Source organism: Leucoraja erinacea, chromosome 18, assembly GCF_028641065.1.
Source record: "Leucoraja erinacea ecotype New England chromosome 18, Leri_hhj_1, whole genome shotgun sequence".
In the NCBI taxonomy this organism is placed as follows: Eukaryota; Metazoa; Chordata; class Chondrichthyes; order Rajiformes; family Rajidae; genus Leucoraja; species Leucoraja erinaceus.
The window spans coordinates 6,441,287-6,458,055 of record NC_073394.1 but is presented as its reverse complement, the minus strand read 5'-3'; the positions used below and the strand labels follow the sequence as shown (position 1 = coordinate 6,458,055).

The window sequence follows — 16,769 nt, the reverse complement described above, 5'->3', positions numbered from 1 at the left end:
TAACTTCACTTTCGTAATCAAGTCCCACTGGCTCTGACGAACATAGTCTGCCAGTTTCACCAAAGGCGGCAACTGAAATTGACCAGCGAATGCTTCTATTGACACTTGAGCAACGATACTCTATTTAGCCATTGTAATATGCAGCCTTTAGTATTCTTACCTTGCAGTAACAAACATAATCGAATAGCTAATGAAAGGGACCGTTAATTCTGAAAACCATTTAAAAATAGTTGAAGGTCTCCCCCGACTCTCAGTCTGAAAAAGGGTCTCAACCCGAAACGTCACCTATTTCTTTTCTGCAGAGATGTTGCCTGACCCACTGAGTTACTCCTGCTTTTTGTGTCTGTCTTTGAAGGTCTTTAAATATGGTTTAGTGTTGAGCACATTGAGCTGAGAACAGTTTGTAAAGTGAAGTGACAGGGCCCTCTTGTGATGAGAGGAAATATTTCATGATTGAGTGTGCAAGGACTGAAGGAAGAGGATTATTAAAATGGGCGTTGGGTGATGTATCTCTGCGAATATTGTTAAATATTGTAAATTTGCACTACACTCCCACCAAAGCTGACGTGTTCTTCATGAGCAATGACACCAGGCTTGGTCATGGTGATCCAGATGAGAACCATCCATCTATGGCGTAAGAATCACTCCTTGTTACTCCAATCTAGTTGCGTTTAGGGATACAGCGTGGAAACAGGCCCCTCCGAGTCCATGCTGACCAACGATCACCCCGTACACAATCCGACAACACTGGGGACAATTTACAGAATCCAATTAACCTACAAACCTCACGCCTTTGGAGTGCGGGAGGAAACCAGAGCAACGCAGAGAAAACGCACGCGGCCACAGGGAGAACGTTCAAACCAGTACTTGTACAATGCAATGATCTAGAATGAAAGACAGGAGATCCAAAGGCAGTGTGTTTGGTGAAATCATTGCCTTGTGTTATACATAATCTTATGCAGGTATCTATAATCTTACACAAGATTATACATTACTGTTTCAATGAAGAGTGGAGGAAGTGTCCTTGGTGTACTGATCAATATATATAGTTCAATCAAAATCACCAAAATAGGTTATCTGGGCGTTATTAGATTTCTGTTTGAGAGATGACACAAAATGCTGGAATATCACAGAGTAACACCCCTGGAGAACATGGATAGGTGACGTTTCACAGAGTGACAATAGACAATAGGTGCAGGAGTAGGCCATTTGGCCCTTCGAGCCAGCACCGCCATTCATTGTTATCATGGCTGATCATCCACAATCAGTACCCCGTTCCTGTTTTCTCCCCATATCCCTTGACTCCGCTATCTTTAAGAGTTCTATTGAACTCTCTCGTGAAAGCATTCAGCGAATTGGCGTCCACTGCCTTCTGAGGCAGAGAATTCCACAGATTCACAACTCTCTGGGTGAAAAAGTTTTTCCTCATCTCCATTATAAATAGCCTACCCCTTATTCTTAAACTGTGACCCCTGGTTCTGGACTCGCCCAACATCCAATCCCTTAATAATCTTGTATTTTTCAATAAGATATCCTCTCATCCTTTGAAATTTTAGTGTATACAAGCCCAGTTGCTCCATTCTTTCAATATATGACAATCCTGCCATCCCGGGAATTAATCTCGTGAACCTACGCTGCACTCCCTCAATAACAAGAATGTCCTTCCTCAGGTTTGGAGACCAAATCTGCACACAATACTCCAGGTGTGGTCTCACTAGGGCCCTGTACAACTGCAGAAGCACCTCTTTGCTCCTATACTCAAGTCCTCTTGTAATGATGGCCAATATGCCATTTGCTTTCTTCACTGCCTGCTGTACCTGCAAGCTTACCTTCAGTGGCTGATGAACAATGACACCCAGATCTCGTTGTACTTTCCCTTTACCTAATTTGACACAATTCAGATTATAATCTGCCTTCCTGTTTTTGCCACCAAAGTGGATAACCTCACATTTATCCACATTAAACTGCCCACTCACCCAACCTGTCCAAGTCACCCTGCATCCTCATAGCATCCTCCTCACTGTTCACACTGCCACTCAGCGGGTCAGGCAGCATCTCTGGAGAACATGGATAGGTGACCTTTCGCTGAGTGCTGGAGTAACTCAGCGGGTCAGGCAGCATCTGTGGAGAACATGGATAGGTGACATTTCACAGAATGCTAGAGTAACTCAGCGGGTCAGGCAAAACCCCTGGAAAACATGCATAGGAGGCGTTTTGGGTCAGTCAGAGAGGTCAGTCAGACTCAGTGTATAGAAGGGGCTCGACCCGAAACGCCACTTACCCTTGTTCTCCAGGGATGCTGCCTGACACGCTGGGTTATTCCAGCACGCTGTGTCTTTTCCTTGGTAAATCAACATCTACAGTTCCTTGTTTCTATTTCTGTTTGAGGGGGTTTGGTTTGCACAAATGAGTTACTAATCTTCCTACATGACCACACATTAGATGTACTTCACCAGATCTAATGTGCTTGGAGCCTGGGAGTAAGGTTTTGATTTATATAGCTTATATAAATCATTTTATATACGCTCAATGCAAACCCTGGAAATTGATTAGACTGCCCTGAAATGAATACACTGCACTTTTTGAATAAAAATCAATGAATAGTCCTCTTCAAAGCGCTGTAAGTTATTTCCTTTAAAGGAACTAATCTTCTTCTGAAAGCATTGATAAATAACCTACCTGAACTCCCGGTGGCTCAGCACTTCAACTCCCCCCCCCATTCCCAATCCGACCTCTCTGTCCTGGGTCTCCTCCATTGCCAGAGTGAGCAACACCGGAAATTGGAGGAACAGCACCTCATATTCCGCCTGGGCAGCTTGCATCCTGATGGCATGAATGTTGAATTCTCCCAATTTTTCTAGCCCTTGCTGTCTCCTCCCCTTCCTTAACCCTCGAGCTGTCTCCTCCCATCCCCCCGCCCTCGGGCTCCTCCTCCTCCCCTTTTTCCTTCCTTCTCCCCTCCCACCCCCCATCAGTCTGAAGAAGGGTTTCGGATCGAAACGTCACCTATTTTCTTCGCTGCATAGATGCTGCTGCACCCGCTGATTTTCTCCAGCAATTTTGTGTACCTTCGATCTTCCAGCATCTGCAGTTCCTTCTTGAACACTATGTATGTAGTCTGTTTTGTTGTGCTATTCTTATAACAAATGTAAAGCACTTTGGCCAACGAGAGTTGTTTTTTAAATATGCTATATAAATAAATGTGACTTGACTTGACTTGACTAACTCTTATTTTGTGAGTCACACCAGGTAGTGTTTCCGATTATTGCCACACGTTGGTACAGTGGTGCAATGGTAGAGTTACTGCCTCACAGCGCCAGAGAACTGGGTTTGATCCTGACTACATACAGGTGCTGCCTGTATGGAGTTTGCATGTTCTCCCTGTGACCACGTGGGTTTTCTCCGGGTGCCCCGGTCTCCCCCCACATTCCATCGACGTGCGTGTCTGTAGGTTAATTATCTTCGACAAATTGTCCCTAATGCGTAGGGTAGAACTAGTGTATGAGCGATCGTTGGTCAGCATAGACGAAGTGGGCTGAAGGGCCTGTTTCCAGGATGTATCTCTAAGCTAAATTAAAGTTTAAAGATAGAGATACAGCGTGAAAACAGGCCATTCGGCCCATCGCATCGGTGCCGACCAGCGATCCCCGCACACTAATGCCAGTCCGACAATTTACAACTGAAGGCAATTAACCTGCAAACCTGTGTGTTATTGGAGTGTGGGAGGAAACCGGAGCACCCAGAGAAAACCCATGCAGGATACAGGGAGAACATGCAAACTCCATACAGACAGCACCCATAGTCAGGATCGAACCCGGGTCTCTGGTGCTGTAAGGCAGCAACTCTACCGCTGTGCCACCATGATCAAACTAAATTAAACTTCACTAAAATGCATTCAACGTTCATTCTCAGCCTGTGTTACATCAATCCCTTCTGTAATCCCCCACAGCCCCGCAATCCTTTGTAAATCCCGTGATCAGACTATTCCAGACGGAGGGAATTTCCCTTTCACTCCGTTCCAGACTGAGGAATGTTTCGCTATTCAGAAATCTGTGCTTTTGGAATTTCAACCTTAACCATCTCTGATCCTCTTCTATTGAGACACTCCATGACATGTTTTAGACAAAGCTTATGAGTCACACCTTGATCAGGAAACTACAGAGTTCTTGAAAATCTAAGACAAAAACAAAACAAATATGCTGGAAACACTCAGCTGGTCAGCGTGCTTACAAGGAACTGCAGATGCTGGTTTACAAAAAAGCCACAAAGTGCTGGAGTAACTCAAAAGGTTCGGCAGCATCTTTAGTGGACATGGATAGGTGACCTTTTTAGGTTGGGACCCTCTTCAGACTGGGAGAAGGAGAAATTCTTCAAAATAGGCATAGCTTGAGGAGATTTTGCAATGAAGCAGTCCAGAAATGTAGAAACAAGGAACAGCAGATGCTGGTTTATTGTATTGTATTCAAATTTATTGTCATTGTCTCAATTTGAGACAACGAAATGAATTTCCCTTACAGGCAGTATCGTTAAAAAAAAAAATCACAAGGAAAATAATAAAAATAAATAATAAATAAATAATAAAACATATTAAAAATAAAATTGAAATTGAATTAAAAATTTAAAAAAAGCATAAACACATAAAGTCCACAACATAACATAAATGCCACCAAGGTGAGGATGGCACCATAGTCCAGCCAGCCTCCCCTCCGTGTTCATCCGTGGTCGGGACCTTCCGAGCACCGCAGTCGCCGCCCGGATATACACAGAAGGATTCAAAGAAGGAAACAGTGACAACTCTTAAGAAGGATCTCGACCTGAAACTTCATCTATCCATGGTCTCCAGAGATGCTGCCTGACCTGCTGAGTTACTCCAGATCTTTGTGTCCTTTTTTTGGTCAGAGGGAATGTTTGTGATGGAGCGGAGGTCTGGCGAAATGTCCTGGACCCCCCATGCTTGCTACACTCTCTCCATGAGGGTGTAGAATCTGTGGAGGCCAAGTCAATGGGCAATCTAATGGTGGAGATTGGAATGGAGATTGACAGATTCTTGATGAGTACAGGTGTCAGGGGCTGCGGGGAGAAGGCAGGAGAATGGGGTTGAGAGGGAAAGATAGACGAGTCATAATTCAATGGCGGAGTAGACCTGATGTGCCGAATCAGGTCTAACTCTGCTCCACAACTTATACACTGAAATGTTGAAGATATACACAAAATGCTGGAGTAACTCAGCCGGACAGGCGGCATCTCTGGAGAGAAGGAATGGGGTGACGATTCGGGTCGAAACCCTTCTTCAGACTGAGAGTCAGGGGAGGGGCAGACTAGAGATATGGAAGGTTAAGGTGTGAGAATGACGGATCAAAGTAGAGGATGGTCTAGGTAGGAAATGTAGAATGGTTCATTGTTAGCTCAGGGGAAGGGGACTGAGACCTTTGGTTCAAACAGCATCTGCAGTTTCTTCCTACACACTTCTTCAGACCTATCCGTATTCTTCAGAGATGCTGCCTGACCAGCTGAGTTTTTTTCTTTTAATCAAAATATGAGTTCATTTCAGTAACTCTCTTTTCTTGTGTATTAAAGATATTGAGGGGGGGGGGGGGGGGGGGGGGGCAGACAAAAGGGGATGGAGGAGTTTACTCAACTAATACGACTGTAACTTGAACCCTCCCCTGACTTGTGTCAACTTGACCTGAGACTTCGCTGACTGACAACTCCGTTGAGCAATGAAACGCATCGAGAGAGAGCCCAGCCCAAACCGACGGCCAGTGAGAGGCAGAGAGGAGTTACTCAGAGGGAGGAAAAAAAAGTTTGAGGTATGACCAGGGATCAAAATTCCCCTTCGGCGCCGTGACGCGAGGAGTGATCTCACTGTTTCACCGGCACAGGCGGAAGACGGGAAGGGTTTTCCTTGTTTGTTTGGTTTAGTTATCGGCGACGCTTCCTTGTGTGTGTGTGTGTGTGGAGCAGCGCTGGGGAGATGGCCAGCTTCAATGGGGCGAGTGCGAGCGGCCAGCAGAGAGCACAGGGCGCCGGTGAGTAGAGGGAGTGTCTTCGGCAGCAGGTGAACTAGCCTGAACTGTTCCCCCATACTGCCTTCTACATGGCATTGACCCGGGCGGCCCATTCTGCCTGGGTCTTGAGAGTTGAACCTCCTGTGTATTAACCAGAACTCTCTTCACGAGAGTTGTTCAGAAGTTGGAGCAGAGAGTCTACTCCACCATTCAATCGTGGCAGGTCTACCTTTCCCTCCTAACCACATTCTCCCCATTACCCCTGACACCCTTACTGATCGAATCTATCTATCTCTGCCTTAAAAATATCAATTGTCTTGGCCTTCACAGCCTTCTGTGGGTTCTATATCAGATTGCAGAGTATACTGTATCTCTGGGCTTCCCAATCATGTAAATTTCAACATCTAGATACATTTGGAATTAATTTCAAAAGCCAGTGAAGGCAACTCTACCGCTGCGCCACCGTATTCAACTCAGACATTGTTCCATATTCTATGTTGACCAAGTCTAGGTTATATGTGACAACAGATCAGACAAAGAGGTTGACTCTTAAAATGCCTGTACAATATGCAAGCCACAGAGATCAAGAGGTAATTAGGAATAGATAACAACAGTTGGCTCTGCCAGAGATGACCCGAAACACCAAGGAACTGCAGGTGCTGGAATCCTGTGTAAAACACAAAGTGCTGGAGTAACTCAGCGGATCAGAGGAGTTGAGTTTAGTTTATTGTCACGTGTACTGAGGTACAGTGAAAAGTTTTTGTTATGTGCTAACCAGTCTACTCTCTAGAATTTAGGAGATTGAGAGGGGATCTTATAGAAACTTACAAAATTCTTAAGGGGTTGGACAGGCTAGATGCAGGAAGATTGTTCCCGATGTTGGGGAAGTCCAGGACAAGGGGTCACAGCTTAAGGATAAGGGGGAAATCCTTTAAAACCGAGATGAGGAGAACTTTTTTCACACAGAGAGTGGTGAATCTCTGGAACTCTCTGCCACAGAGGGTAGTTGAGGCCAGTTCATTGGCTATATTTAAGAGGGAGTTAGATGTGGCCCTTGTGGCCAAGGGGATCAGAGGGTATGGAGAGAGAAGGCAGGTACGGGATACTGAGTTGGATGATCAGCCATGATCATATTGAATGGCGGTGCAGGCTCGAAGGGCCGAATGGCCTACTCCTGCACCTAATTTCTATGTTTCTATGTTTCTATGTTTCTAAACAATACATGATTACAATCGAGCTGTCCACAGTGTACAGATATATGATAAAGGAGTTAATATGAATAATAATGATTGCAAAGTAATATCCGATCAATGATTGTCCGAGGGTCTCCAATGAGGTAGATTGTAGCTCAGGACTGCTCGCTGGTTGTGGTAGGATGGTTCAGTTCCCTGACAACAGCGGGGAAGAAACTGTCCATGAATCTGGAGGTGTGTGCTTTCACGTTTCTGTACCTTTTAGCCCGATGGGAGAGGGGAGACGGGTGGAGCAGAGTCACAGGGCTGAGTTATCCTCCTATGTCTTATGATAGTACACTGAATAGCCACCAAGTGGACACAGGAGTTGAAGGCAACCTCATGTCCATTAAACAGCTACATCTCTTCACCAGATGAGAGCTGTCCAGGATTTGACCTCCCCAAAGGAGCATGGGCTTGGTACTGGAGTTGGGCGTTTCAATGCCGGAATGTGGAGATGGGGGCTCCCTCCACCAGAGCCCAGCCTGTGAAAGCGGAGCAGAGCAACAGACAGCCAACCATGTCATCTCTGGGTGCCCGCTCTGCCACCCACCAAATGGAGCTCAGGGCCTGGCAGACATTGACGCCAACATAGACAACAACCTGGCTGCCCAACACCCGGCTTGAGATCTAACTATTCCTTTGGTTTATTTACGTTTCATTCGCAAGAAGAAGAAGATGATAATCTGATCAAAGGGTAAGGCAGAATAAGAAGTCCGCCCAGCTATGGAAGGGGTGGGGATAGTTGTGGGGGGAGGAAGTGATCAGATAAAAGTACAGCTTCTCAATGAAGTGAAACTGAATTACCAGTGACTGTGCAAATATAGTCAGTCCTGGGTAGCACTTAGGCTGTGGGCCGAGGAGCTTTATTCCAGCGTTTCATGCTCAGAGACAACAACCGCCACCTTTACTCTTTCCACTTGCTTAAATTGCTATCTCATTGCACTAATAAAAGGCCTGTCTGAGACTGCACCCTGATTATTGTGAAGATAGACACAAAATACTGAAGTAACTCAGCGGGACAGGCAGCGGCGTTGGATAAAAGGAATGGGTAATGCTTTGGGTCGAGACCCTTCTTCAGATGTGGGTGATGTTTTGGGTCGAGACCCTTTACTTTAGTTTCGAGATACAGCTCAGAAACAGGCCATTCGGCCCACAGAGTCCGTACCAACTAGCAATCCCTACACACTAAAACTATTCCACACACACACACACTAGGGACAATTTCATACAGTTTTTGGTCTCATAATCTGAGGATAGACATTGTTGCCATAGAGGGAGTACAGAGAAGGTTCACCAGACTGATTCCTGGGATGGCAGGACTTTCACATGAAGAAAGACTGGATAGACTCGGCTTGTACTCGCTAGAATTTAGAAGATTGAGGGGGGTTCTTATAGAAACTTACAAAATTCTTAAGGGGTTGGACAGGCTAGATGCAGGAAGATTGTTCCCGATGTTGGGGAAGTCCAGGACAAGGGGTCACAGTTTAAGGATAAGGGGGAAATTTTTTAGGTCCGAGATGAAAAAAACATTTTTCACACAGAGTGGTGGGAAGTCCAGAAGAAGGAGGGTTCATTGGCTAGTTTAAAGGATAGATGTGGCCCTTGGGCTAAAATCTTTGGAGAGAAGGCAGGTACAGGATACTGAGTTGGATGATCAGCCATGATCATATTGAATGGTGGTGGGCTCGAAGGGGAATGGGCACTTATATAGAAGGGGTCACAGTTTAAGGATAAGGGGGAAATCTTTTAAGACCGAGATGAGGGGGGGGGAGGGGGGGGGAAGTGGATGGGATTGAAGTCAATAAAAGGCCAGAACAAATCAGGACCTGCAACAAATGACCTCAGGAAAGGTGGAGCCCACAATGGTCCATTGTTGGCTGGGGAAGGTGTGATAACAAGAGGGATACAAGGATGCGACCAGTGGAACTGGCAGGACGACCAGGGTGGGGGAAGGGGGAGAGAGGGGGGGGGAGGGGGAGCGAACACAGGAATGCTGCCCAGGCGAAATATGAGGTGCTGTTCCTCCAATTTGTGTGACAAAGGAGGAGAACGTCTATTCCCAATGACCCTGATCTATGTGGCTTGCTTGCCCATCGTGAAGGCATTTTAAGAGTCTACTCTGGCAATGGAGGAAGCCCGAGACAGAAAGGTCAATGTGGTAACGGACGGGAAGGGGAGTTAAAATGTATGGCAAAGCATTTTGTCTGTGCAATTCTCTGCCTCAGAGGGCGGTGGAGGCCGGTTCTCTGGACACTTTCAAGAGAGAGCTAGATAGGGCTCTTAAAGACAGCGGAGTCAGGGGATATGGGGAGAAGGCAGGAACGGGGTACTGATTGGGGATGATCACATTGAATGGCAGTGCTGGCTCGAAGGGCCGAATGCCTACTCCTGCACCTATTGTCTATTGCAACCGGGAGATTGGGTAGGTGCAGGTCTGGTCTCTCACTGCCCAAGGAGGGAGATATACCTATGATGGAGCAATGTTTACCAGGTTGCGCTGGGTGGAGCCCGACCCAGGTGACTAATTTTGATTTGTTGACGCTGATTGGAAATATTCCTGGAATTTTGACCACGCTCTATGACTTAATTGTCCATCATCTGCTCACTGGGCCTCTGTTCATATAACATCTGGATATGCTGCCTACAATAGCTGTTGACGTTACTGTGCCTTAAACATAGAAAATAAGTGCAGGAGTAGGCCATTCGGCCCTTCGAGCCTGCACCACCATTCAATATGATCATGGCTGATCATCCAATTCAGTATCCGGTACCTGCCTTCTCTCCATACCCCCTGATCCCTTTAGCCACAAGGGCCACATCTAACTCCCTCTTAAATATAGCCAATGAACTGGCCTCAGCTACCTTCTGTGGCAGAGAATTCCAGAGATTCACCGCTCTCTGTGTGAAAAATGTTTTTTTTCATCTCGGACCTAAAAAATTTCCCCCTTATCCTTAAACTGTGACCCCTTGTCCTGGACTTCCCCAACATCGGGAACAATCTTCCTGCATCAAGCCTGTCCAACCCCTTAAGAACTTTGTAAGTTTCTATAAGATCCCCCCTCAATCTTCTAAATTCTAGCGAGTACAAACCGAGTCTATCCAGTCTTTCTTCATATGAAAGTCCTGACATCCCAGGAATCAGTCTGGTGAACCTTCTCTGTACTCCCTCTATGGCAAGAATGTCTATCCCCAGATTATGAGACCAAAAACTGTACGTAATACTCCAGGTGTGGTCTCACCAAGACCCTGTACAACTGCAGTAGAACTTCCCTGCTCCTATACTAAAATCCTTTTGCTATGAATGCTAACATACCATTCGCTTTCTTCACTGCCTGCTGCACCTGCATGCCTACTTTCAATGACTGGTGTACCATGACACCCAGGTCTCGTTGCATCTCCCCTTTTCCTAATCGGCCACCATTTAGATAATAGTCTACTTTCTTCTTTTTGCCACCAAAGTGTATAACCTCACATTTATCCACATTATACTGCATCTGCCATGCATTTGCCCACTCACCCAGCCTATCCAAGTCACCTTGCAGCTTCCTAGCATCCTCCTCACAGCTAACACTGCCCCCCAGCTTTGTATCATCCGCAAACTTGGATGAAAAACCTTGGGCCTCCTGTCATCAAAAGCCTTGGCTTTCTCTCTGCTTCCTTGGCCTCTTCCATTTCTTAAATAGCATGGTGGCGCAGTGGTAGTGTTGCTGCCTCACAGTGCCATTAACCCAGGTTTGATCCTGACTGCGGGTGCAGAGTTTGTACGTTCTCCATGTGACCATGTGGGTTTTTCCAGGTGCTCCAGTTTCGGTAGAGTTGTAAAATTGTCCCCAGTGTGTAGGATAGTGCTGCTGTCTGGGCATCGCTGGGCCGAAGGACCCGTTTCTCCCCCCATATCTCTCAAACAAAACTGAAATCTAAATTTCCCCTCCCTCTGTCTCCTCAACCCAGATTCCCATTTTTTCCTCTCTTAATACCTGGTCTCCATACCCCTCATTACAACGCTAATGTGCAGAAGAGGTTTACCAGAATGCTGAAGAAGGGTTTCGGCCCGAAACGTTGCCTATTTCCATCGCTCCATAGATGCTGCTGCACCCGCTGAGTTTCTCCAGCTTTTTTGTTTACCAGGATGCTGCCTGAATTAGGCGGTTACCAGCTACAGGGAGAGGTTGGACAAACCTAGGTTGCCTCTGGAGCGGCGGAGGTCCTTGGCAGACCCGACAGAATTATATAAAGTCATGAGAGGTAGAGATAAGGTAGACATTCAGAACCTTTTTTTCCCAGGATGGAAATGTCAAAGACTCAAGGGCGTAGGTTTAAGATGAGCGGGGCAAAGTTTAAGGGAGATGTGTGGAGCATGTTTGTTTTACATAGATGGATGCCTAGAATGCACTGCCAAGGTTGGTGGTGGAGGCAAATACGACAGTGGCATTTAAGGGGCTGTTATAGAGATACCTGGCTGGATATGCAGGATTTCAGGTCAGGTTGGGGTGAGTTCCACCCCCACCACAGGTACCATGTAATCCCGTGCTACCCGCTCCATGGTCGGATAATCGGCGACTAAAACATCTCCCCCACCTGGTTTGCCAGTTGAGGAGGGGGCTGTGGACCCCCAGCCGGACCAAAAACAAGACCTGTCAATGGGCAGACGAGCTTCTAGCGAGCCAACACTTCAGTAGATGTTGCGCTCACTGTCGTACATAGCATTGTAAGGAACGATGATAAAGCACACACACACCAAAATCCAATACTTCCAGCAGCGGAAGTCGGCAGGAACTGGAGGACAGAGATGTGCGGTGCGTCCGTGACCGTTCCCGTCGGAAACCAGCACCACGGCTTCGCTAATGATTTCAACGATGATGATATGCAGGGAATGGTGGGATGTGGATCACGTGGCGGCAGATGGGATTGGTTAATTCTGGTATCGTGTTAGCACAGGCATTGTGGGCTGAAGGGCCTGTTCTTGTTCTGTGCTGTTCTAAATTCTCATCAATCACTGGTGAACCTGCACATTCTCCCTCTCATCTCTTTCAATTTAGTTTAGTTTTAACATAGAGCGCGGAAACGGGCCCTTTGACCCGCTGAGTCAGCGCCAACCAGCGATCACTACAAGATACAAGATACAAGATAGATTTATTCATCACATGTGCCAGATGGCACAGTGAAATGAAATTCCCATACAGCCATACAATTAAAAAAAGGGACACAACACACTATAGGGTTTGACATAAAACATCCCCACACAGCAGAATCAAAGTTTCCCACTGTGTGGGAAGGCATCAAAGTCAGTCTCTTCCTCCACTGTTCCCCGTGGTCAGGGCCTCCCCGTGCCCTCCGCAGTTGCCGCTACGGGCGGCCCGATGTCCAGGACCGCTCGCTGGGGTGTTGTAAGTCCGACGTCGGGGCTGCGGGACGTCCTCAGCGGCGTGGACACTAGAGTCGGCCCCCTCCTACCGGAGACGGTGGCTTCCAAAGTCCGCAGGCCACGCCGGGTGGAGACTAATGCTGGAGACCCTCTGCAAGGCGCCCCAGGACTCCACGATGTTGTTCAGCGCCGCCCGCGTTGGAAGCTCTCCGCACCAGAGCTCCACGATGTTGGAGCAGCGGTCCAACGCTTCGGAGCTCCAAACGGCGACCCAGGTAGGCATCGCCCGCTCCGCGGTGACTCCAGCGTTGTGCCGCCGCTGTAGCAGCCCTGGTCCGGTTCCCGGCCCCCGGCAGGAAAGGCCGCTCCGATCCAGCTGGTAGGCGGGGGGCGAGGACGCGACACGGAGAAATAGTCGCGTCCCCGCCAGGAAGAGACTGGGAAACGGTTTCCCCCTTACCCTGCCCCCCTCCCCCACATAGAAAAGTTAAAGTTTCCCCCAACACAAAACTTTAGACTAACTAAAAATTAAAAAAAGATAGAAATAACAGACAGGCTGTAGGTAGAGGCTGCTGCCAGTGCAGCGCCCCTAGTGTCTCCTCTTGACATTATCCTACACTGACTCTAGGGACAATTTTGAGTCTATACTGAAGCCAATTAAGCTACAAACCCCTTTGTGTTTGGCGTATGGGAGGGAGCCAGAGCACCTGGGGGAAACCCACGTGGTCACAGGGAGAACTCCTTCTTGCTATTGAGGGAGTGCAACGCAGGTTCACCAGGTTAATTCCCGGGATGGCGGGACTGACATATGATGAAAGAATGGGTCGGCTGGGCTTGTAAATCACTCAAATTTAGAAGGATGAGAGGGATTCTTATAGAAACATATATAATTCTTAAGGGCTTGGACAGGCTAGATGCAGGAAAAGGGTTTAAGAATAAGGGGTAGGCCATTTAGGACTGAGATGAGGAAAACCTATTTCAGTTGTGAATCTGTGGAATTCTCTGCCACAGAAGGCAGTGGAGGTCAATTCACTGGACGGTTTCAAGAGAGAGTTAGATTTAGCTCTTGGGGCTAACGGAATCAAGGGGTATGGGGGAAAAAACAGGAACGGGGTACTGATTTTGGATGGTCAGCCATGATCATATTGAGTGGTGGTGCTGGCTCGAAGGACCGAAAGGCCTGCTCCTGCACCTATTTTCTATATTTCCATGTTTCTAGACAACCACAGACAACCACCCACAGTCAGGATCGAACCCGGGTCTCTGGCACCGTGAGGCAGATGCACGACTGCTATGCCATTGTTCTATACTTTTCTAAATTCTCATCAATCACTGCTCAATTATCAAATCTTCCTCTCATCCCTTTTACTTCTTTCCTTCTCCTCCCTCCCCGTCTCTCTCCCATTGAATGCCTTTAACCATTGTTGAATCTTCTGAATCTGTAGTCGGCAGGGCAGTAATCTGCATGTCGCCAACTTGACCTAAATCTTGTCATCTAACTGCAGTGTTCTTGCGTGTGTTCATTTTCAGCCTCGCCAAGTGAAACTTTAACCAGACAATCAGGAGCAATCATGCGAAGGTTTGTAACTTGCTTTATTTTACAATTCAATTTGTATCTGGGGCGGCACGGTGGTGCAGAGGTAAAGTTGCTGCCTTACAACGCCGGAGACCCGGGTTCGATCCTGACTACGGGCGCTGTCTGTACGGAGTTTGTACGTTCTCCCCGTGCCCTGCGTGGGTTTTCTCCGAGATCTTCGGTTTCCTCCCATACTCCAAAGACGTACAGGTTTGTAGGTCAATTGGCTTGGTATAAATGTAAATTGTGTGTGTGACAGTGTTAGTGTGCGGGGATCGCTGGTCGGCGTAGACTCGGTGGGCCGAAGGGCCTGTTTCGGCACTGTATCTCTAAATAAAAAAGTTTGGTGTAAATCTTTGTAATCAGTTAATAAAGGAAATTTACTGGAATCGCATTACTGCTCTCTGCATTCTATTGGAAAATTAAAATGCAGCATAAACAGTAATTATCGCGGATCTATAAATCACTTCATAGCATTAACCATCAAATAGGTCGCACCATTATTTTATTGATGTATATGGTGACTAATATAATGGTCCGTAATCAATAGTCAGATAAAACACTATTGATCTAGTCACTCATAAACATTATTTTTAAAACTTTTTTAACTGTAAAAGTTCATAATATGAGAAGCAAAGGCTGTTTTAGGTCTTAGCAAAACCATGTGCTGGTATATCTAGAGTCAAGAGTGTTTTATTGTCATGTGTCCCAGATAGAACAATGAAATTCTTACTTGCTGCAGCACAACAGAATATCTAAACAATATAATAAAAAAAGATTTAGCGTGTGTATGTGTGTATATATATATATATAATCACAGTTTAAGGATAAGGGGGAAATCTTTTCGGACCGAGATGAGAAAAACATTTTTCACACAAAGAGTGGTGAATCTCTGGAATTCTCTGCCACAGAAGGTAGTTGAGGCCAGTTCATTGGCTATATTTAAGAGGGAGTTAGATGTGGCCCTTGTGGCTAAAGGTATCAGGGGGTATGGAGAGAATGCAGGTACAGGGTACTGAGTTGGATAATCAGCCATGATCACATTGGATGGCGGTGTAGGCTCAAAGGGCCGAATGGCCTACTCCTGCACCTATTTTCTATGTTTCTATGTTTCTATAATACACACACACACACACACACACACACACACACACACACACACACACACACATATATATAGGAACTCCAGAGGTAGACACAAATGCCGGAGTAACTCAGCGGGTCAGGCTGCATCACTGGAGAGAAGGAATGGGCGACGTTTCGGGTCGAGACCCTTCCACAGACCGATGTCAGGGAAGGGGGGCGGGACAAAGATAGAATGTAGTCGGAGACAGCAAGACTAGCGGTTTTGTCATTTTGTGTCCACCTTCGATTTAACCCAGCATCTGCAGTTCTTTCATGAACAAGGAACTGCAGAAACTGGTTTAAACCGAAGATAGACACAAAGAAGGGTCTCGACCCAAAACATCACCCATTCCTTCTCTCCAGAAATACTGCCTGTCCCGCTGAGTTACTCCAGCGTTTTGCGTCGACCTTCAATAATACTGCAACCCCCAGGTCCATGTGGTTCAGAGCTTATTTGCAAGTTGTAGAGTTTATTAATGTTTTGTAGTTGTAGTGACTCGCTGTAAGGAAGCCACTGTTACAATGAGGAAGATGTCAGAGAAAATAATAGCTAGCACCGTGGTCCTGGTCAGAGTGTGAAGTACTTCTGAAGTGAACCTGCTTCTCGAATGTCAGAACCATCATGATAAAAACACAAAATATTACAACAATGTATCTTGCAGCAAGCTAAGATGTCCCATTGTTCCTGGAATAGCTGTTGGAATAACATGGGAGAAATGTCTTGACCCTGAAGATCACTTTTCCATATTCTCCAGAGTTGCTGCCTAACCTGCTGAGTTACTCCAGCACTCTGTGTCCTTTTGCGGAATGATATTGGAGATTGGAAAGTGTGGGGGCAGCATCTACATCTTGTTGCCTTACATCGCCATAGACCCGGATCCTGACTACGGGTGCTGTCTCTGCGGGGTTTGCACGTTCGCCCCATGACCGAGTGGGTTTTCTCCAGGTACTCCGGTTGCCTCCCACACTCCAAAGGCGTGCGGGTTCGGAGGTTAATTGGTTTCTGCAAATTTCCCGCAGTGTGTTGGGTAGAACTAGTGTACTGTGGATCGATTCCATTTACTAGTGTAAACCAATATCTGCAGTTCCTTCCTTCACCAAACCTTTACACCCTTGGATCAATACACTCGATCGCTAGTCGGCGCTGACTCGGTAGGTGGGCCGAAGGGTCTGTTTCCCTGCTGTAACTCTAAAACTAAAACTTGCTTTCTTCCTTTCTACATCTTTGTGCAGATTTGTTCTGGATACTATCCAGGAGGAAGACCCGGAAGTTGAACTGAGCCCGGAGGATCTTGGTGGAGCCTCGAGTGAGATTAATGAGCCTGACATTAAGGATATATGCAAAAGTTTGAAGAAAATTGGGGATGAATTGAACCGAAATGCTGAACTTCAACAGTACGTAACTGAGCAGTATATACTTGTGCATTTTTTTTTATCTCTGTGCGGTGACTGATTTAAAT

General features: G+C 46.6%; 1 protein-coding gene across 1 annotated transcript in view; it reads left to right on the top strand.

Annotated features, from left to right (window-relative positions):
* The first annotated feature begins 5,773 nt into the window (after window positions 1–5,773).
* The window catches only part of zgc:153993 (uncharacterized protein LOC767645 homolog), a 21,659-nt gene continuing 10,663 nt past the window's right edge, over window positions 5,774–16,769 (top strand). The window contains exons 1-3 of the mRNA XM_055649202.1: window positions 5,774–6,029; window positions 14,139–14,187; window positions 16,543–16,704. Coding sequence (XP_055505177.1) covers window positions 5,975–6,029; window positions 14,139–14,187; window positions 16,543–16,704 — 266 coding nt within the window. The 5' untranslated portion in view covers window positions 5,774–5,974. The remainder of the gene's footprint in view (window positions 6,030–14,138; window positions 14,188–16,542; window positions 16,705–16,769) is intronic.